General features: G+C 44.4%; 1 protein-coding gene across 1 annotated transcript in view; it reads right to left on the minus strand.

Moving 5' to 3' along the window:
- WDR59 (WD repeat domain 59) overlaps nucleotides 1–21,230 on the minus strand; it is a 47,945-nt gene that overhangs the window by 13,768 nt on the left and 12,947 nt on the right. Inside the window, exons 7-18 of the mRNA XM_056501058.1 lie at nucleotides 20,676–20,764; nucleotides 20,100–20,216; nucleotides 19,064–19,141; nucleotides 18,172–18,328; nucleotides 16,410–16,489; nucleotides 14,141–14,273; nucleotides 11,027–11,151; nucleotides 10,014–10,178; nucleotides 9,120–9,215; nucleotides 7,589–7,745; nucleotides 6,238–6,307; nucleotides 5,814–5,967 (exon numbers count right to left, since the gene is read on the minus strand). Of these exons, the coding sequence (XP_056357033.1) occupies nucleotides 5,814–5,967; nucleotides 6,238–6,307; nucleotides 7,589–7,745; nucleotides 9,120–9,215; nucleotides 10,014–10,178; nucleotides 11,027–11,151; nucleotides 14,141–14,273; nucleotides 16,410–16,489; nucleotides 18,172–18,328; nucleotides 19,064–19,141; nucleotides 20,100–20,216; nucleotides 20,676–20,764 (1,421 nt within the window). The remainder of the gene's footprint in view (nucleotides 1–5,813; nucleotides 5,968–6,237; nucleotides 6,308–7,588; nucleotides 7,746–9,119; nucleotides 9,216–10,013; nucleotides 10,179–11,026; nucleotides 11,152–14,140; nucleotides 14,274–16,409; nucleotides 16,490–18,171; nucleotides 18,329–19,063; nucleotides 19,142–20,099; nucleotides 20,217–20,675; nucleotides 20,765–21,230) is intronic.

Genomic DNA, 21,230 nt, shown 5'->3' on the forward strand with positions numbered 1-21,230 from the left:
ATCATCACTGCATACTCAGCAGCAGGAGTTGCAAAATGCTGCCCGCTGGAAAGGATGCTGAACACTTGGGTGTGTGTACCTTTAGATCCTGCTGAGGCAGGCAGTGCTTTAAGTAGGATCCTGAAATGTAAAGTGCCTGTTTCACATCGGCATATGCAAAATTTCAGGGTTTGTGGTATAAACTGGCATTAGTAGGGCAAAGGTAAAGGTTGTGAACACAAGAGAACAGACTAAATGCCAGGAGATTAAGCTGCAATAAGACATGTACAAAATAGTTAAACCTGCTCAAGTCAGGTTCAAGCTGCTTCTCATATTAATTTTTTTAAAATAGCATGCAAAAATTGCTTCCTCCCTTTAGAATGCTATGCTCCTTTATTCTGAACAACTGCCTACAGATTAACTCCCCCATGTGGCTCATACAGCACTGCCTGGATTTTCTCTTCAAAATAATCAACATTTACTATTTCCAGCATCTCCCACAGTATCAGGCACCTGCCACAATGGTGCTAAAAAATCCAAGGCCCTTTTGAATCAAGTGCCCCAGAGCTGGAATATTTCTTTATAGATTCCATCAATCAATAGCTGACATCTGCCCTGAAGCACAGGCACATCAGAAGAGGAGACTAGAAAGAAAGAGGAATTATTGCTTCTTGTAAACTTGCTAAGCTCTTGCTTTCCCAAACACCTTGAGCAATGCTGAGCTCTTCTTCCAGAAGGAAGGCATGTGATTTGCACTAATAACCTGTACCTCTCCTTGTGTATGCCTGTGTCTTCACCTTAGGCACTGCTGCCCCCTTTAGAAAGCCAGTTTAGCCTCTTCCAAAGGTTATCCACAAATACAATCAAACCTTCAAGGGTTGGACTAACCCCTGTATTCCTTTTAAATATACATTACAGAAATTATAACTTTTTCACATTGCTGCTTGCTCTTCCTTCCAGGACAGTGGTAAGGGAATTAAACAGTGGCTCGGTGCTCTGCAATTTACCACAAGCTGGCAAGTTCCTTGCTTGATTTTCTTTCTTTCTGACTACTCCTGATTCAAGACAGAACTTCATTTCTTGCCTCTGCTGCTCACAAGGCTCTTTGCAAAAAGTCTTGATGGAGTCAATTAAATTACTTCTGGTTTCTTTCACCTATTATTTGCTAGTACAGTCCTAGAACTGTTGCAATTAGGAAAATTTGATCTTATTATACCAAGTTAAATTAGGTGTTACAGGATTCTATTTTATTCCCTGCTGTCTTATGAAGAGATAGAAAGGACAGCAGCTGTGAAAAGTTGTTCGTGCAGACATTAAGACAAAAAGACTTAGAGATCATCTTTAAATTCAAATGGAATTTTCTGAGCTTTGTCTATGCTTGGAAGATGAGTGATGAAATAGTAATTACCCACATGTACAGCACAGCTTGAGCAATCCTGGTATCATCAAGATGTTAATGAATGATGTTGGAGCTTGAGGGACACGTGGACCTGACTATCAGAAAACAACTGTCAAAGCAAATTTGGTAGAGCAGGTGCCAGAACGAGGGAGTACCTGCCAGTGTGGCTGAAGTGCAACCACTCTAAACGAATGCAGGGTGGTACAAGGGCTGGGAGAAGATCACAAGTTCAGAAGAAATTGTATTTTTTGATCCAGGAAATAAGACTGTGTGATGGATTGCACTAGGAAGTGGTAGTTCATTTTAATGAGATGACAGATTGTTGTCAGAAACTCAACCAGTCTGCTTCTTCCACAGCTGTTAAGTCATCTTCCTCTCCAGCAAGGCTTTGTCTTTTCAGAAATTAGGTGCTCTAATGTCAGTCTCATCAGTTAGTTGATGACATATAATAACCACTTAGCTCCTCTAAAGTGCACTCTGTATCTCTGAGGTTGATCTTTTCTTACACTTCAAATTACGCCTTGCCATCCTTTCCTGACCACAAGGCCAGGTGAAGCAGGCATCCTGTAGGTCAGTAATTGCACCCTGCAAACTACTGTCTGCTCCTGCCCACTTACACGTGCATCTGCTCTTGTGAAGCCCTAGGCCCTGCGTGGAGTGCCAGTCCCCCAGCTCTGTGCAGGTTACTCAAAGGCAGGCAGGTGGCATTTTATTCTTGGGCCCTTGGGCAGAAGACAGGGTCATATCAAGGACAGTACTAGCACAGCACACAGTACCGGGAAGTCGTTAATTGCTTGTATGGACCAACGTCGCCGGGCAGAGCGAGGAGACATCTGTACACGAAAACATTATACCCAGGAAAAGGGAAGAAAGACACCAAGAAAATTAAAGACAAAGGTAAATAAACTGAAAAGTGCCCTGAACCAGCACAGTAAAAGATACCGTTCCCAATAGTTCGTACACAGCAAACAGTGGCAAACCATGATCCCCGCTTTCATCCTCACACAATTGTACCACGCAGCATTACCCATGGCTCTGGCAGAGCAAGGGCTGCTGTGTCTGTGCCCAGCACCAGCCTCTATGGAAGACTTTGGCAAACACAATCTGAATGAAGTCTTCCACATGGAGTTGTGTTACCGCAAGAAGCACTGAACTGCTTTGTGTGACCTTGTTCGTACCATGAATTGAGCAGAGGACAACACTCAAGTGCCCCACATGCCTAAACTCCAGCTTTACTCCTCTTGCCTGAAGAGGAAGGCAGCTAAGTGTAAACTGCATCATTTTTAACAGAGCTGTCCAGTGCCATGGCACAGACATCTGCAGGAAGCTAAACAGACACTCCTGCTTACTCAGATTCCCTTTAACATCCAGCATCCTTCAGAACTTCATACACTGGAATCTGCTGTAACTGTTCACTTTCATTTAAAACAATAAAAACCATATGTCAGGATATTAAAAGGGATGTAGAGACATTGCTACTTGGCAGGGCCATGTGGGTATTGTCACAATGGGTTGAGAAACTCATTTAGATTGAGTGAGAAATCAAATTCACTGACTGACTATGCTGAATAGCTCCAAAGTAGGCTTTCATTAGGAACTTGGAGATATTTCAGTAGGTACTCAACACAATATTATAGCAACAACAAATGGAATCTTTCAAAGCACATTACTGTACACTCAATTGAAAAAAAAAAGTTTTATGTACAGATCTGTAAGAGTCAACAAAATAAAAAGGGATATTTGGGTCAGGTACAATGTATTTTGCATTTGTTTTCAGTTGATGATAGATAGTCAGGACCACGCCTTCAGTCTCTACATCCCCTTGCATCTCACTGCTGGGAGAGCCCTACAGCCAGGAAGTCAAGGCTGGCTGCAGGGCCCCATGGAAAGAGAGAGGAGAAGGCTGCAGCCAGGTCCTACAGGTTCCTCCAGCAGGCATCACAGAGAAGAAAAGGGTTAGTTAAAGGAAATTCAGTATAGTGAAAAAGCAGCAAAACCAAGGTCAGTCCCCCCATCAGTTTCCTGATGGGAAGCATGAGGACACCACTGTCACCATCTCCCAGTACAGCAAGGCTTCCCCAGGTCCTCACTGACACAACCCTCCAACTGCAGGGGGGAAAAAAACTCCATGGCACCTTCTTTAAGAGACACTCAGGTTCAAAACACTGACAGCATTGCCACGGTTACAGATAAAGCTCCTCCTTTCTGCTGACTACTGCTCTTCAGTGGGGCTTTTTTGAGAAGTGAAAAAGAGGGAGGAAGAAAGGAGGAGTGTGCATGTGTGAATAAAAAGTGAGAAAGATATATATATATTTGTGTGTGTGTATATGTATATATATATATACGTATTTAAATGAGCACAGAAAGGCTCAGTGCCAGATTGAGTTTCAGTTTGGCTTATTAAGGAGCTCTCTGCTGGAATCAGCAGCTCCCCTTCTTTTATGGGAACATGACATCTTTCCTGTCTAGCAATGGGCAAATTCCATTTGTTTGCTAATGGTAGTGGATGCCAGTTGTTGCTACACTGGATTTAAATACTTGGTTATGGCTGATAAATTCATATTGAATTTTTGGGGATGAAGTTGTCTGATATCACAGTTTGATGCACAAAATTTCAACTTTCATAATGCAAACATAAATTCCAAGCTTCAGAGCAAGGAGTTAACTAAACTCAGAGTCTGCGCTTTTTAATACTGTCACAATGAAAAAACAAAAATATGTAGCACTGATCTAACAGCGGCCAGGACAAACCCCTGAAGAATCAGAAAACCTCTGCTGAAGGGAGATACAGGCTTTTGGGATTTTTTTTTTAATACTATTTCATCTGCAAGAACATTTGAACCAGCTCCCTGCTAGGGCTTACATTTATTCCAGCATGTGAGGAGATAGCTCGGCAGGGGAAGGGAACACAGGAATTTCCCTTGGCTTTCAGCAGACATGGCTGCACACATGCTTTGTTCTCTTGAATCCTTTTACCCTGTGACAAAAATCTTGTTGCCATCAATACAAGGGCTGGGGAGACAGGTCACATGAAATTGCACCAAGCTGGTTCCACATGTTATTTTTAGCCTTGTCTGTCATCTTAGAGAGGCTGTGTGTCGGAGACAAGCCTGCTGCAGAGGACAGAGGTAGCTCTTTAAATAAACTCTCCTACAAAGATTAGGACAGGCTGTAATTCTTGTACCAGGCAGCACCATTTTCTTTTTTCATCAAAAAAAAACCAGTTTGTGTGGGGAAAAAAAAACAGGATGGGGACTCAAGGGTCTTCTGGGGTCTGTATGGAAGCAGAACTTGCACTGGGGACAGGGCTCTCCCCACAGCTGGGAAGTGTAATGACATCAAATAAGCACAGTCCCAGAGACAGGGCTGGCTGTCACACTCAGCACCACCAGAAAAACAAGGCTTCTCTCAGTGCCCAGGAAGAATGGGTGTTCAAGGCTTTGACTTCCTCTGCTCCTTGGACACAAGTTCCTAAACTCTTCTGCCAGCAGAGTGCAGACAGCTTTTGGCTTTCCCTGGGTTACCTGGAAGCTCTTCACTGCTGCAACAGATTCATGTTTTCTGCATGGACAGTGAACAAACTACTCAAAAGACCCAAATTCTGAGGGTCCCAGTGGAAGCTTACTGCATTTTTGCAAGCCACTTCACCCCCTGCTGAAACACAATTAATTTCTAACAATCTGCTCAGCCTATTGCTCCCACAGCACCTGCTCCAGGCACATCAGGCCCCCACAGCTGCTTTACAACTACACTGCGGCCACACTACAATTACAACAGGTCTTCCTCATCCATCATATCCCAGAAGGAAACAATCCCACTCTTCTCCAAAGTCTTGTAAATAGGAACAACAGCAAAACCTGCACCTAAACCAGAATTCTGTGGACTGGAAGATCTTCAGAGAATCATATAGAAATTATTTTTGGGTTTTTTTTAAAAAAAAAAAAAAAAAAAAAAAAAGTTACAAGGTTCAAAGGGGCACATATCCCTGAAAGAGACACCTGAAATAGAAATAACCAACCACATCCAACAGTCCAGGAGAGGCTGGCAGTAAGCTGCAGAGAGTCACAACCCTTTGCAGTTATATACATCAGGGAATACCCAGAACAGCAAGAGCTGGCTACATTTATTTATCTGAAGACTACAACTCTTAAATCGTGAGATTTTAACCCTACATAATGCAAAGGGAGACAGTGTAATGCACTGAAGGGAACTGTGATGGTCAGCATAAAAAAAAAATCAAAATAAGCAGGTCAAATGCTAGAGAGGATTGACAAAGAAGTTACTAATAGGAGATAAATCCATTTGACAGAACTGCCTATAAAAAGATGTCTTTTCGAGATGAATATAAAGCTTCTGTTACCAGCAATCCTAAATGAAAGGAAAACAGATCATGAAAGCTGAAGTGTTAGGAGCAGTGTTTTGGTCTGGTACTTACCCTTTCTTTGTAGTAGAAGGAGCTAATGGAGACCTGCTCCTTCTCACTGCGCGTTGGGCTCCCACTGTACAGGCGCAGGTTGCCCGGAGTCTCGGTGCGGATCTTCATTGGAGTAATGAGGCCACTGTGGTACGCTGATAAAGCTGACAGAGACCTGGAAAAAAGGGAATTCACTTTTAGGGGCTTCTCCCACCAAAACGTCCTGCAGGCTCACACTGACATCTCTACTAACCCAAGCTGCCAGCAATGGTGCCACTGTCTCAAAAGAAGTCTCTGCTGAGGCCCTGTGGTGTAAGGGCCCAGGCTCTCTGTGCAGAGGGCACAGCTAACACTAGAGGGGAGTAGCTCCAATGTAGGACCTGGTATTTTCCTGCTTTCCTGCCCATGACATCAGCACACCTCAACCTCCACACAGGGCACTCACCTGGGTGTGGGCTCCATAGCAGACACGGCGCGGTGCATGGTCATGGGTCTTGTGAAATACACCAGGTACCCTGAAGAGACAGGACATGGCATAAAGATCACGAAGCAAGGAGTAGGTTGCTCAGAGGTGGCTCAACTTAAATGACCAGGTTTCCCTGTGTATCAGAGGCAAGGAGCTGGGTTCTCATCCACTGCCCTTAGTGATAATAAACTAAAAGCAGACAAGCACATTCTCTCAACCCAACTCCCTGCAAACTCACTACAAAGCATGGGAGTTTTGAGCTGTTTCTCTCACAAGCACAATTTCAAGAGGCTTATAGCTGTTAGAGAAAAGACAGGAAAAGAAAATGAGTAAATGCATGCTCATGTTTTCACTCTCCACCAGAACTGGCAAAGCAGTTACTCCAGAGGTGAGGTGATGTTTAGCAATGCAGAGAAAACACTGCACCTTGTACAACTCTCTTCTTCAACAGGAGAGCCCCAGGCATCTGAAGCCAACTCCAAAGCATTCTCTCACAAGCCTTACCCATTTGTTAGCCTCTCAAGTATCTTCAGCCACCTATTCTTGAAAGAATTTCAGGACTTAGCAGGTTTCACTGAGCCTATTCAATGCAATATTATTCTGTTTTACTTTTCCTTAGGAATTTGTTGAGGCCTATATGGAAAGCAGCTTTCAAAACGTGCTCACACTAGGATGCAGTCAGGTCCAGAAAAGGCAAGTATGCATCTGAAACAGCTCAATGAAACTTAACAGCTTTTATTCAGATCTTAACCTGGTTGTTAATGATCTTTACCCTCTGTGTGCTCTCCTAGAAACTGGATGTGATTGTACCCCATCTCTCATTTAGGGGAAGTTTCTTAATGACCTTGGGAAAGCTATTTTGGACAAGTGAGAGGGTGCAGAATGAGAAAAGAGTTGTTAGTAATATGAATGTGGTTTCAGCAAGGGATAAGTTCAACTCCAAATCACAGGAATTTTGTGAAGACTGAGTGCCAGAATACACCCAGTAATGTGATGCTGGTAGGAGAGAACCAGGCAAGGAAAACAGCTATTCCCAGTGTTCTATAAAAATAGACCTGTCAATGCCTCTGGCGTGCCACAAGGCAAAGGTTATCTCTTCAGCTAGCCTTGCATTTCCAAATCCTAAAGCCCCGCATGCAACCCCAACTACAAACAGTTGCTAACTAGTCTCATCTCTAAATTCACCACAATATCACTACTTTAACACCATTCTTACTCTCTGCATGGCAGTGACCAAAGCCTCATCTTGTTCAGAAGCAAGTGTTTCCCAAGACATCTAAAAGGACCATTCCCCGGGTACCTGTTTCAATGTATCAGTGACAGGGCTGACCTGCACCACAGAACCTGGCTCCAGAGGTCCGTGGAAACGGGATGTTGGAGTCCTGGTAGGAGCCATAGGCATTGGAGACCCGGGCAAACGTGGGCAAGGGAGGCGTTACGGAGTTGGACAGAGCGTAGGGATTGCTGGACGTGCTGTCCTCTTGGTTCTGAAACAGAAGTTACCCAAGGTCACACTCCTGCTGCCACAGGAGAGAAATCCAGCCAGAGCATCGGACATGGCAGTGCCAAGCAGCTCACAGGAGGTGCTCATCCTCTGAGCCAGAACAGCTACTGCTTCAACCGCAAAGGCACTTGCAGAACATTTGTCTTTGAGGAAAAAGCTTCTCTGACTGCTTATCCAGAGACTTCTCTCCCACCATGTTGAAATGGAGAGCTTAACTTGGGGAGGAACAGGAAGAAACTATACAGAAAATCTGATCTTCAGACTCTGAATATGACTCTCAATACAGCAAGTTGAGCTGACCATGATACCTGAATGATGCACAAAGTCTCCCTGAGTAGGAATGCCACACAACTGTGGGGTGTCAAATGCAGGTTGGGAATCTTCAAGTGAGAAAGGCAGGTGGTGTGAATTACTGGGAAACCTCAGGACTATCCACAGGAATTTTGGCAGAAATCTGCATTTATGTGGGTAAAGAATATGGTAACTTCAGTCCAAAGGAATTCTTTGAAAGCAGTGGTGCCTCAAATCATCAGATTTCCATACAGCAGAGAAAGCTCCCACTCTTACAGTATTACTTCTGAAACCAAAAAGAATTAAACCTTCACATGTAAAAAAAAAACCCAGCCCTTTATTTGTGATGAATAAACAAAACCTCTCAGAAAAGAAACCTGAGGAGACTCCAATCTTCTCCTGAATGCTAAAAACACCCACTCCAGTACACTTCACCCACACAAAGACCTAATACATGACACTGGGATGCTGAGTAGGTATCACAGATCTCTCAGCTAAGAGCAGAGTGTGACTTGGATTTATCTGCAGTATCATCCCCACAAAACCTCAGCACAAGGCTGCAGAAAAAAACCTCAGATTTTCACAGTTTGTTTTTTTTTCAGAAAGAAAACAAAATAGGACTAGCAGGATCCTTGACTAAAACTGAGGAGGTAAAGACATCTGCCACTGCCTTTCAGACAAGAATGAATCCATCAACAACCTGAGGCCTCTTATCTTCTCTCACAGATGATAACCATGCTCTGGCAGTCAGTGAAATATATTCTGAGCTGGGAAGCTACCACACACCACTAAGATTCTCCAATCTCCAGTCCCTCCTGGTAACCTGGATATCAGAGTTTCTCAAAGCAGAAAACCTTCAGGGTCTCATTTGTGGAAAACAAAATACATCTCATCATCCACCCAGCTCTCTTCAACATTAACCAGAAGTGCTCACACAAATGTAATGGCCAGTCACAGGGGTCTCTTTACACATCTAACGAGGACAGGCTCTCACTGCATAGTCAGAAGTGTGGGACATGGGAAAAGACAACAAACTAGGGCAGAGAGCCCACACAGCTCTCCATACCACAACAGACTCCAGCCAGGAGACCAGCTGACGCAGGCAAGGCTCCAGGCAGCTCTGGTTCCGCTTCACTTTCTGCAGGGAAGTGTCTTTCAGTATCTGGAATACACACAAGATGCAACTTTATTCATGGTTACCTTCACATTTTGCCCATATCCTTTTTGTCTGCAGAGCAACTTAGATGCCAGGAACTGAACAGGTCACAGACATCCCCTAATACCCACTAGAGCCACTGGTGTGCTGTCTGCTCTGAGGAATGGCTGTGTGCTTTGATCAGAGAACTGAGGTTCACCTAGCAGCACACTGAGCCAGGCTTCAACAGGCTTCAATATTACTGCAGCCCATATGTTTCATAACAGTTTGTTGCAAACTTGATCATGTTTTTTTCAGGAAGAAACCCAAACTGATCCATCAGTGTGTTGTTGGGGAAAGGATTTCATTAGCAATAGGATTTGTTACACCAGATGATCAAAAACCTGGTCTGAATTAGCAGTGCCTGTGTAAAAAAAAAAACTCCCACATTTTTAAAGCAGCTTGTGTAGTAGAGCTGGAAACATCCCAGCTCAAAAATAGTATCATTCTGCAGCTGGATGCTTAGCTGGTCATTTTGTCTATTATTGGGTTGAGGGCAATTGCATGAGGAGAAGGATTTTAGGGATCCTCAGGCAATACACATCACACTGGAACACAGCAGCAATGAAGAAGCAGTGGAAAAAGGCAAATACTGGGCTGCAGCATCAACAAAAACCTCATCCTATGGGCTTCACAATTTATCAGTTCAACATGACCTGTGGTATGTCTTCAGCAAGGTCTCAGGTTTGGTTATGTCTCAAAAATCCAGACGTTAAGCATCCATCATTTGTACATTTATAAAGACACTCTACACTCCTCACACACCTTCAGCAGCTTTGCCTTCATGGAAGCTGTGATGGAGGTTGGGTTGATGAACTGGAAGGACGGTGCAGCATTGTTGGGATACTGGACAGGGAACATCACCAGCATCCTGACTCTGTGGTTGCCGCAGTGCACCGACACCGTACAGCTGCGGCTCACCGCATCCATCTGTGAGGAAAAGCAATTGCTCTCTCGTTAGATCTCCCAGGACTTTACACTTACAGTGGCTTAAGTTCATGCTGAGGGAATGGTTCCTCTGCACATAAGATGAAGTCATGCTGTTCTCAAGGGCAGGGAACACAGTGACAGCAGAAAGCCCCAGGCAGATGGGGATAGGTTCACCTTGCACCAGCACTGACATTCCAACATCCCAGCATTTTTGGAGACTGTGGTCAGCCCAGGTAGCACCAAGAAAGGGGCTCTACTTCCAACAGCCACTGCACCCCAACCCACTTCACCCAGCCATGAAGAGCTCCAGGCCCAGTGCAGCATTAACAGGCACCTTCTAAGATCCTGCACCACTGTTAGAAAACAACATCAGAATCATGCCATGAGCTGTGAAACAACAGAGCTGGGGAAAGGAGACAGGCAGCTGCCTCAAGTCTCCCAGCCCAGTTCAGCTTCCACAAACAGAGGAGAGTCTGGAGTGCAAGGGAGAGGGCAAAACTGAGAGACAGAGTTCAGGATAGGGAGATGGGATTCAGAACCAGTCAAAATGAGACCAACTCCATGGAACAAGTCACCTTCCACTCTGCAGTCTAGACAGGGAAGAAAACACCATCCAGCCCTCTCAGGATCAGTCAGTGTACTTACTGTACTGAAACATTTCTCTCACACCACTGTCTGAGATTATCCTCTTTTTTACTACCCCTTGGTCAAGAGGATCTTGACAGCACAATATAAAACTTGTTTACAGGCAGCAGTCACTGCAGCAAAGAAGGCTCCCCTCTAAAGGCTCCAACAAGCCAGTCTGCCCACATCCCCTCCTAACAAGCCAGCAAAAGCAAACTCTGTACCTCCACATTAACATTTCGGATCTGCACATTGATCAGTGAAAACTCCTGCTGCAGTGTTTGAGGCAGCCCCAGTTGGTCCGTTTTCTTTCCCACCAGGGGGTCATTCAGGAAATCTTCTTTTAAGGCTGACAGGAAAGATGGAAAACAAGTTATGACAAGCTATAATAGGCAGAGTTTTTCACATGATGTCAGGAGGCAGCAAAGACAGCAGGTTTTCTTCTGCTCTTCTGACACATGGAGGTATGACTTTTACCTAGAAAAGACCTGTGAGCTGGAGGGTCTCAGCTGTTGTTTGGAGGCAAGTTTCTGAGCCTTCTCTTCAAAGAACCAAAGCTGTCTGCACACAGGGTTCCCAGGAAGGTTACAGAATCTGCCTGTACTCTGTACAGCTCTAAATGGTCCTTCTCTTCTCATGTGAGACCCTTTTTCCTCCCTACACAGTGCTGCCAGAGTCACGATCAGCTGAACTGGAATGTCTCAGTTCAGCAGGAAAGAATTGCAGCCCTAGCAGTCTCCAGGAGGAGCTCTGGTCTTTGGGAATAACACCCCACCACTCCTGACTTTCAGGGAAAGCTTCCAAAGCATAACAATGCTTTAGGAGAGAGCAGGGAGTATTTCTGATCCTAATAGAAGCTTAATTCATTTGCAGCAGCCATTTGCATTTAATGTTGCAAAGCACTCTAGTGCTTTAACAGCCTTTAAAGGCTCATCAAAATACTGGGTCTAACTCTCCAGTTCCAGCAGTTTTTAGGAGGACAATAACCCTGAAGGCCAAAACACTTTTAAACAGACAGGCAAGCGCTGCAGGACACAAAGAATTACAGTTAAGATAACAAACTTCACTGAGTTTTGGAAGAATTGGTCTCTGCCTGTGGTTGTGCCTGGCTTTTGCCTTATTTCTTGCTGTGTACCTCCGTAAGGGCATTTTGCTGTGGCACCACTTCTTAAGAAGGTGAAACATATTTTTTTATGATGGTTCCAAAGACAGAAGGGAAGTCCTGACTTTTCAGCTGTCATTCTCACACTTGCAATATCATGTTGCAGAGATTATCCCCAGCAAAAACAAACAAATGAAAAGAAATGCAAGAAATTGACGTTTTACAGGCATTCACCTAGTAGTTACTGACTTTGCTGCAGGGACAAATATCTGGTATTATCACTACCCAATGGGTTGCTGGATTTGGATCGGGGAGGATGCTTAGCCAATCATTCTTGTTTGCAATTCTATTACAGTCCTTAGATACATTCCAGAAAAGGGAGCTGAAAAGGAGATTAAAGGAAGATCAGTGGCTCTCAGGAAGGATAATTATTTCTAGCTCAAGACACCACATAGCTTATTGAAAAGCCATCTCTGAGGTTCCCAGTATGGGCAGTACCCTCCCTTTGTCTTCTCCTCCCATTCCCTTCCAATTAGTTTTTAATCCTCCAAAGCCATGCACTGGTACAGATTCCTAAAGCTCCTCTATAAGCAGCAGCGAGAGCTGCACAGCGAAGGCACAGCCAGGGCTCTCTCACTCACCTGCAGCATGCTGATCTCTTCAAAAGATCTCCCAAAGAGCTTTACTAATAGAACATGGAGGCTTTGTCTACAGCTGAAATGCAGCCACCCCCAGGGTGAAACATCAACAGTCCACAATAGCTTTTTGGCTGGAAAGAACTGAAATTCCTGCCTAGGGATTTGCTTGTGCATTAATCCTGCAGTTGTGTTATTTGCAGCAAAATCTACCCTGCTACAGAAAAGCCATATTCATTCCCTTTGGCCACGAGGAAAATCATAACAGTCTGAACCAAAGAAGAAATTACATGGAAACCAGACCCACACAGAAACCATGTGGGATGTCTGGATGTGCCTCATCAGGGACAGTAGAAGAGTTAACTCTCTCCTGTGGAAAAAAAGAGAGGTCAGGCAGCCAGAATGAGAATACTCCCAGCTGGAGCAAGAGAGATGATGCTGCCCCAGAAGTACTGCTCACGTGGTGTATCTGGGGCTTTTTCTACCATCTTATAAAACCTTGACAAAGACAGTTCTGATGGCTTTCAGAAACTTGTTCTGCTGCCACACAGGACAGGAGGCAGAGAGGAACTTCATTGACAATTGCTGAGTAACTGCTCCTTTATTCAAAGGGCAGACATTAGACCACTTTCTCCCCTTCTCTGTAGTCTATTGGCAAGCCAAAGGGAGAATCACATCACTTCTCCATAAACCCATCACATGGGGATCCACTGTGGCACAGCTACAACACTGAAAGGAGTTGTGACTTTAAATTCCAAACTGACACCAAATTCTTCTTCCTCAGTGTAGCTGTAGAAATCCCTTTAGATACCTTTTTTTTCCATACACATCACCATGTGATGCTGTAATCTCTTCTCCTTGTACTTACACTGCTCAAACACTAACCCTGAATGTTTAACCTGGCCAGACTCTTAACTACACAAACCCTTCTTCACGTTCCTTCCTTGCATGCCTTATTTTATGTATGGACAAACAAATACTTCCTGTCAAAGTGTCTCCCATCCACCTCTCAGTATCTCAGAAGCCAGAGATAATACCCTTCCCTCTCTGCTCTGCCAGCCTTCAGCCACCTCTCATCAATATATTACCAAAAATTCATGATCTGTCTCCGTATCTGCTTCTGGTGAAGACACCAGCAAACACCTCCTTGTTAGACCAGTTCACACAGTGACCTCAGCAGAAAAGTTTAGGTAGCAGGTGTGATATAAGCAGCTTGTGTCAGAGCGCCTTACTCACACACTCCCTCTTCTGTGGGCTCATTTCTAAGCTTAAACTATCTATTTTCTTAAAAGGCAGAACTTACTTTCTGATTGCCTTACTTTTGGAAACAAGCCACAACTACAACCTAAAGAGCATGCAATTAAATGAAAACCTGGAAGAGCTTCATCTTACAGCTAGAATCATTGTGTTTGAAGAGAAAAAACTTAGGAGGACCATCCTGAGGAACCTTTAGTTTTTTTCCTCCTCCTTGATGAGGAATCCATTAACCTTTGAAACAGAGCAGGTTGTGCTTTGCCTATGTTTTCTTATGCCAAGATATATCTTCTTCCCAATACAAAGATGCTGGTGTTTGAGGTCCCACAAGCCATCGCTTCTCTCACCTTCCTCATCCCCATGTCCAGAGTTATGCTGGGGCTCCGTGTCCTGGGGGTGAAGGGTCTTGTCTGGCTCTGGCAGATGAGAAATCCCATCAATGAGGTCCTCAACTCCATCCAGGATATCATTAGCACAGAGCTGAAAAGAACAAACACACCCACATGCTGCACAACAGAATCCAAGTTGTGGGAAGAGCCACCACTAAAACAACTCACTTCTCCAGACAGATGGATTTGCAAGGTAGGTCCATCCACGCAACAGTCATGACTAAGACTGCATTGTTCCTGTGACAAAGACAGGTGATCTTTCATTTTCCAGCACCTTCAACTCTGTCACCTCAGACAGAATGGCCGAATCTCCTGCTCACTTAAAAAGCTACTTAATTGACAGGGCCAGAAATAGAGGTTTACTTTTAGTCAAAACTAAAACTGATATTACTTTAATTCCTTGAATAATTTGTTAAAACTTGCTTAATTTTTTAGACCAAATTTAACAGCAGCACACTTTCTGCACTTGATATTTACACTCCAGTAGCATCTAGAGACTCAGGTGCATACGTGGGGCCCTATTGTTCTAGGTCCTGTATCAAAATGAGACTATAAAACCCCAGATTTTAAGTTCAGCACAAGAAACCTGAGAAGATGAAGGGAAGAGAAAGGGTAGCAGGGTGATGTAGCAAATTACAGCATTGGTCACCAGCAACAGCCATCATGTGTTAAGTTTGATCCAGACAAAGACAAGGACAAAAGAGTGGGAGCTAGCAGAGGAAAAATAAAGGCTCTGACATGAATGAACAATTGATTTAAAGACAGGAAAGAAATCAAATGTTCACAAATATATCAGGTAGGAGTAAAGGGTCATTTTTCACAGAGGAAGTTTTTTTACAGACCTGCAGGACTCCTGCAGGATCTGTGCTGGGGCACATGCTTCTCAACATATTCATTAAAAACCTGGAATAGGAGGTGAATAGTGACATGACCAGGTTTGCTGATGCCACCAAGTTTTTCAGGGCAGTAACAAGTGTGACTGACAGCAAACAATCACAGAAGGACCTTACAAGAGTAACTGTATTAAAATGAAAGATGAACTTCTGCTCAGATAAATACAAAGCAACACACGTCAGGAAAAATGGCAAGTTCAAGCTGAGGGAAAAAGATGTAGAAGCCAGACTAAGCTGATGATTTCATGGAATTATGCCAAACAATTTACAAACTAAACCAAGTACTGAGAATTCTTTGGAGAGAACAAAGCTCAGATCCGCATCCCCAAAGGTACATACTAGAACTGAAAAAGTTCTGAAAGGCAAAAGGACAATCAAAGTTCCAGTAAAAACGATGAACTAAATCAAGACCTTTTGACTTGCAAAAGGAGGCAGCGGAGAAGGATATTATGGAGGCCTACAGAATTTTTTTTCTGTGAAAAAACCATCAGTAGCACAAAGATTATAGCTTATTTCATCTTCAATTGAATGAAATTAAGTGACAAAATAAACAAAACGAACTGGTTTTCCACACATGCAGAAAAGCCATGAAACTACTTGTTACAATGTTTAAGGTAACAAAAATTTACAGAGGTCCAAGAAAAAACAGAACAAGTCTATGGAAGTGACACTCATCAAGCTCTATTAAATACAGAGATGCCAGACTCAATGAGCCTCTAAGTTGCAAATGGCAGGAGGTTGGCAGAGCATTTGAGAGAAATACCACTCCATGCCTGCCTCTTTCTTATGCCCTCCCAAGACATGAGCTGAAGATGTGACAGGACCACGTGGCCCACTGTGGCCATATGAACCTCTGATATGAGCCAGCACAGCTGTTCCAGTAATTGCATCAGAATCTGTAACTGCTGCAGATCCACACACTCACACCACTCCAGGCTTAGAGGCAATGGACAGAAGGGGAGATAGAGGAGGGCACAATCCCTACATTTACCTAGCACCTAAATCACCAAGAAATAGTCTTGCAGCCATGTATGTGGCATTTTAGAGGCAATGCAGGCAGTAACTGCCCTTTACCTTCACCAAACGAACTTCTGCACTTAATATTAGATAACAAAGCAGCCTTGCACAGCCACAGAAACTTTTGAGACACAGGCTCAAAAAGAGAAGACCCATCACAGGTCTCCTTGGGGATGTTTTTGGGCTGAAGAGGAAAGTGAAGCAGCAGCTGGCTTCTGTGTCTACAGCTCTGTGGTATCAGTGGAGTGACTGGGAGTTCAAGGAAGGGGAGCCTGTAAGAAAACTGTCTATGGTTCAAGAGCCAGAGCTCCACGTACCCTCTGCAACTGAGAGTCAATCCGCCACATGCGCAGGGTCTGATCCCGGGACCACGTAACCAGCTGGTAATCCTTAGAGCCTAAAGAGGACAGAAACAGTTACAGACCCCACTGGGAAACACAATATCTCAGCCCTGTGCTCAGTGTAAACAGATTCAAACAAGCCAGCAGGCACATCCAATGTAAGGCACTAAACTGAAAGGGAGAGCAAGTTCTTTTCTGCTTCAAACTGACCCAGGTACATCAGCCTTTGTGCCTCCCCACATCACAACTGCCCCACCTCTAAATGGGCTGTGATATACAAGCCAGAAGCACAAAGTATAATGAATGTGACACAACCAGGAATAAACAAGACCCACAACAATATTTATTTAAATAGAAGAAACAGTATAGTAAAAACAAATGTTTCTCAACTGTAACTGAAAAGTGAAATTATCTTTTAGGTCATCAAACCTATTTCAAGAGGTAGATGTTTTAAAACATTTCTAAGCAATGAGGAGGTGGTTCTGCCCTTCCTCTTCTTGCTTCTGAATTATGCCAAGTTCAGGTTGTAAGGAAATAGATCTAACCACATACTATCGATCAACAGGCAGAGGCACACAGACCTATTTATGTCCATGTTTAGGTCTTGTGATACAGTTTTAAGTTTCCCTTGTCAAACAGCTGCTATGCTTAAGAATTTGCTACTGCACAGCTGCTTCCTACACCCCTCTGCTGAGGCATAGGGGCTGTCTAAATACAGCACAACAGACTCTGTGAAAGGAAATTTGTTCTATCTTGGTGGTCTCCACACTGAAGTGGAGTCGGAATGTTTGTGTGATTGATTTATGTTGCTTGAGACAAGCAAGCCATCAAACCCCTGGTATGTATCTATTAACACAGCTAAGACAACCAACTGCAGCTCAACCTTATTTCAATGTTCATTCACCAACTCCTAGACTGTGCCTCCAGATCCTAACACAGTTCTCTATTGCTCTCCTCCTTTTGAAAGGGGAAAATCAAGGTATGGAGAAGAAGGTGACTTATCTGAATGGCTGCAGCAGCTGGTGGGAAAGGGCTGGACCAGCACTGTCATACAGCACTGCAAAGCTGTAGCACAAGTGACACCAAAGCCAGACATGCACATTCTGTCAGTGGCAGCTGAGGTGCTGGAAACAAAGCTGTGCTCTGTGTGGTTATGCAACCTCTGGTAGAATCTCCTATTGTTAGCTACTTACAGTAGAAAATTCAGTCAGGACTGAACTCTAACAGCAGAGTCTATCCCACATTATTCCTCCCCTGCCTTGGCCAGCACACAAATAAGATGGGCTAGCTGGGTCTGTGGTCTGGGATATGCTGGAGGCTGCTGATCCAGGCCATGATATGAGGGGTTAACTGGTTAGCCTGCAGCTCTGAATAGGGAAAGGGTGCCTGCATTCATGCACCTATCTAAAAATTTGCACAACTTATTCTGAAAGACTCATTTAAAAGGAGACTCCCAGGAGAGTGGAAACAATGAGAGTCATCACTGACCCACTCAGAATTTGGTAGATTGGCTTTCTCAGCATGGAAACAAGGCTTCTGTAAGCACTGCCATAAAACCAGTACAGAACAGCTGTAGTTTGAGGGGGGCAGTGGGGGCCAGGAAGATGGGCAGGAGCTACTTCAAGGAAAGGCAAGAGTCAAACAGCAACAGTATTATGATCAGGAGTCAGCTCTCCACACCCCTGGTTAGCTGACAGCCACAGTGTAGGGAAGAGAGCACATTCAACCCTGAACTCACCTTCTTTCTGCTTCCTCCACTGAAACTCCAGCACCACATCATCATGTCCCACAAAAGTGTGGACAGGCGTGTTCAGGTCAAAGACATTCCAGAGGAGGAGACTGTTTTCCCGACGGAGCTGGGGGACCATCACTGTCACCAGTCCATTGCTGAAAGGCTTAGAGAGAAACACACTTCCAGTTAGGCAGGGAGAGTTATGTTCCCACACTGCTATTATCATACTCTCATCTTTCCCTTTTCCTACCAAACACAAATGCAAAGGTTTTAAATGAGCTCAGCATAAAACAGAACCAGACCAAAACCTGGGAAGGTCCAGGGCAACACTGGATCTCAAGGGGTAAGATGTAGTACACTGAGATACTCAATGCAGCTCATTTAAGATGAGTAACTTCTTTTTGCTGCTTCCTCACTTTTCATCTGTGAGGCTGGAGGCATTTCCTCACGGACTTTTCACTGGGGATCCTTACTGCAGTCTGCCTGAAGCTCAAGAACTGCTACCTGGGGACTGAGCCCCAGCAGGGCCTCAGGGTCACAATGCTCAGAGGAACATGGAAATCAGTCCTACATCCCTCACTGCTTGGACAGAGGAAGGGGATCAAGATTCAAGGCACAGCACTGGCTTCAGGCCCCATTCAAACCTCTGGGGATTATGACTGATGTTAAGAGCTTTAGCTTCACTTGGGTGGATGCTCACTCACTCTTTCTCCTGAATGTCCCTCACTGTGGATGCTGCTTTTCTATGCCTTTTAAGCACCAAGAAGGATTTTTAAAATCAACTCGGTAATGTCCACAAGTAGAACTGGTGAGAAACCCTATGGCAGTTCTTTATTTAATGTCTCTTTGTGCATTCTTCTCAGAGCACAAGTGGAACTGGTGGGAGTTTCTCACTCACCGTGTATCTTGCCTTCCAGACAGGAACCTGGCAGGGAAGAATATTGAGGTACTTCCGAGGCTGACGGTAATCCCAGAACTTGGAAAAAAAAAACAAACCAAGAGAAAGGCAAGCAAAGGCAGGAGTCAGCTGGCTATACTTTCAGGCTGCAATTTTCCATGTGGCTTGCAAACAGAACAGACCAAAAAGCATGCCAGGGTGCCCACAGCATCATTAGTGATCCCATTCATTAACAGCAGAGATGGCCCCAAAGGACAAATACCAAGCTATCCGCATCTGGCAGCATCCCTTAGAAAATGAGTGACTTGAGGTCATATTCACAGTGATCATAGCTTGAGTAATTAGAGCAGGGAGACAGGCAGCCTGCTTGGGCTTTCAGAGCTACAAGGTACCCTGCAGGCTGCCAGCCAATGTGCCAGTCCAGGCTGGAGGCAAGCCCACTCTGCTGTTACTGCTAATTTTCTAATGAAGAATCTAACCTTTTGCTTTGCTAGAATACACATCAATTGCATTTGCCTCAGAGTTTAGTTCAATGTTAAATGAACTCCATTTGGCTGACATACAAAGCACACTACTTCCCCCCAAGTAAGAGGCCCTGCATAGCAGTGCTTGCAGGCAGTCTCTTATTGATAATCCTGTTCAACATGAGTTTGGAAAATCCAGGGGCTGAAGTATGTCTCCCCTCAAATTGCTATAATCAGCTTGGCAACATGCATTTCAGGAAAAAGGCTCTTCTGGCATCCATTGACTGTTCCTTTCTGGCAAGCAAAAGGCAGAGGCAGTTGTTTTCAGCTTCAATACTGCCCTAATCATCACAGATATGTGGCAAACATATGTGCACCCATTCTTCAATGATCTCTCTGCCTGTTCTGAAAGTGCAGTCCTGGCTCAACACACCAGGTGGCCAGAAACCAAACAATAAAGATCCAGATCTTGTCAATGGCAAAGCACTCCCCAAAACTTCAGCAGCAGCAGCAGGAGATCTGCTCCACCATCCTTCCTACTCCCTGGCAAGAATTGCAGAAACAACACTTACCCTGACTGAGTTGTCCTGACTGGAAGTGGCCAGTGTATACTCATTGTCAGGATGCCAGTCCAGACCATGGATTTTGGAGAGATGAGCTGCCAAATACTCCACTGCAGTGCTGGGTTTCTGCAAGGAGAGACATTGTCCTTCTCAGCACAGGACACCTGAAACTCGGTCTAGTTCTTTGGCATAAAAAGAGACACTTTAACCAGGGCAAGACAGTTAGAACAACCACCCCTGCTGGGGAACAGCAAATAGCTCAGCAGAAGTAGCTGAAGAAAAAAATCCTGTGAAGGTATGGGAAATTCCAGTCATCAAGTGCAGCCCTAACCATACTTTATACTCAGTTAAACAGTTAAGTGCTATGAGATCAAAAGGAAAATGTTAATGGGTACTGAGGAAGGAGGCTACCTACATACTTTCTTCAGGCTCTTGAGACTCCCAGTTTTCTCTACTTTGAAGTGATCCATAAGAGAGATCTGGGATAAAGTAGTACATTTCCTCAGTATTTATCTGTCACCAGAGGAATATCTGTATTGGGTAGGTGGGAATATGTATAGACTGCTCAAAAATCCCTCAGCTTACCCTTTTGTCCCATATTCGGACATCCCCATCATGGCTTGTTGCTAAACAGTTGGCATTTTTCTTGTTCCATTTCACCTGGGAAGCTCCAGCTGCAGCACAAACAGAGTAGGCCAAAACAAGCAATTAAAGAGAAAACAGCACAGTAGTCCCATCGCCTGGGCCTAGAGCTGCTCTCAGCCCAGGAAAGGCAGCTCAGAGGAAGGCTATCCCAGAAGCCAGCATGAAGGATGGCATGAAAATTATTCATTCCTGGTTCCTCAGTGCATAATTTGTATCCTCAGGACAGCAAAGCAAGTGTTCCAGTTGCATGCCTAGAGATCTTTATCACATCGTCTAGCCAGGAGCTGTACCTGATTAGAATGCTCATGTCCATTAGCTCCGATGGAGCAACTTCCTCCAGACCAGAAATGTAGGTTCATTACCTCCTCCCCAAATCCTCTCTCTTTTTTTCAAGTTATTTCTAGGTGCTTAGGGCCCGTTTCACTCCCCACCACTCCCCATATTATCAGTTGCTATATAGGCAACAAGTGCTTTTGATCTATGATTAAAATATAG

Source organism: Oenanthe melanoleuca, chromosome 11 (assembly GCF_029582105.1).
Source record: "Oenanthe melanoleuca isolate GR-GAL-2019-014 chromosome 11, OMel1.0, whole genome shotgun sequence".
Lineage (NCBI taxonomy): Eukaryota > Metazoa > Chordata > Aves > Passeriformes > Muscicapidae > Oenanthe > Oenanthe melanoleuca.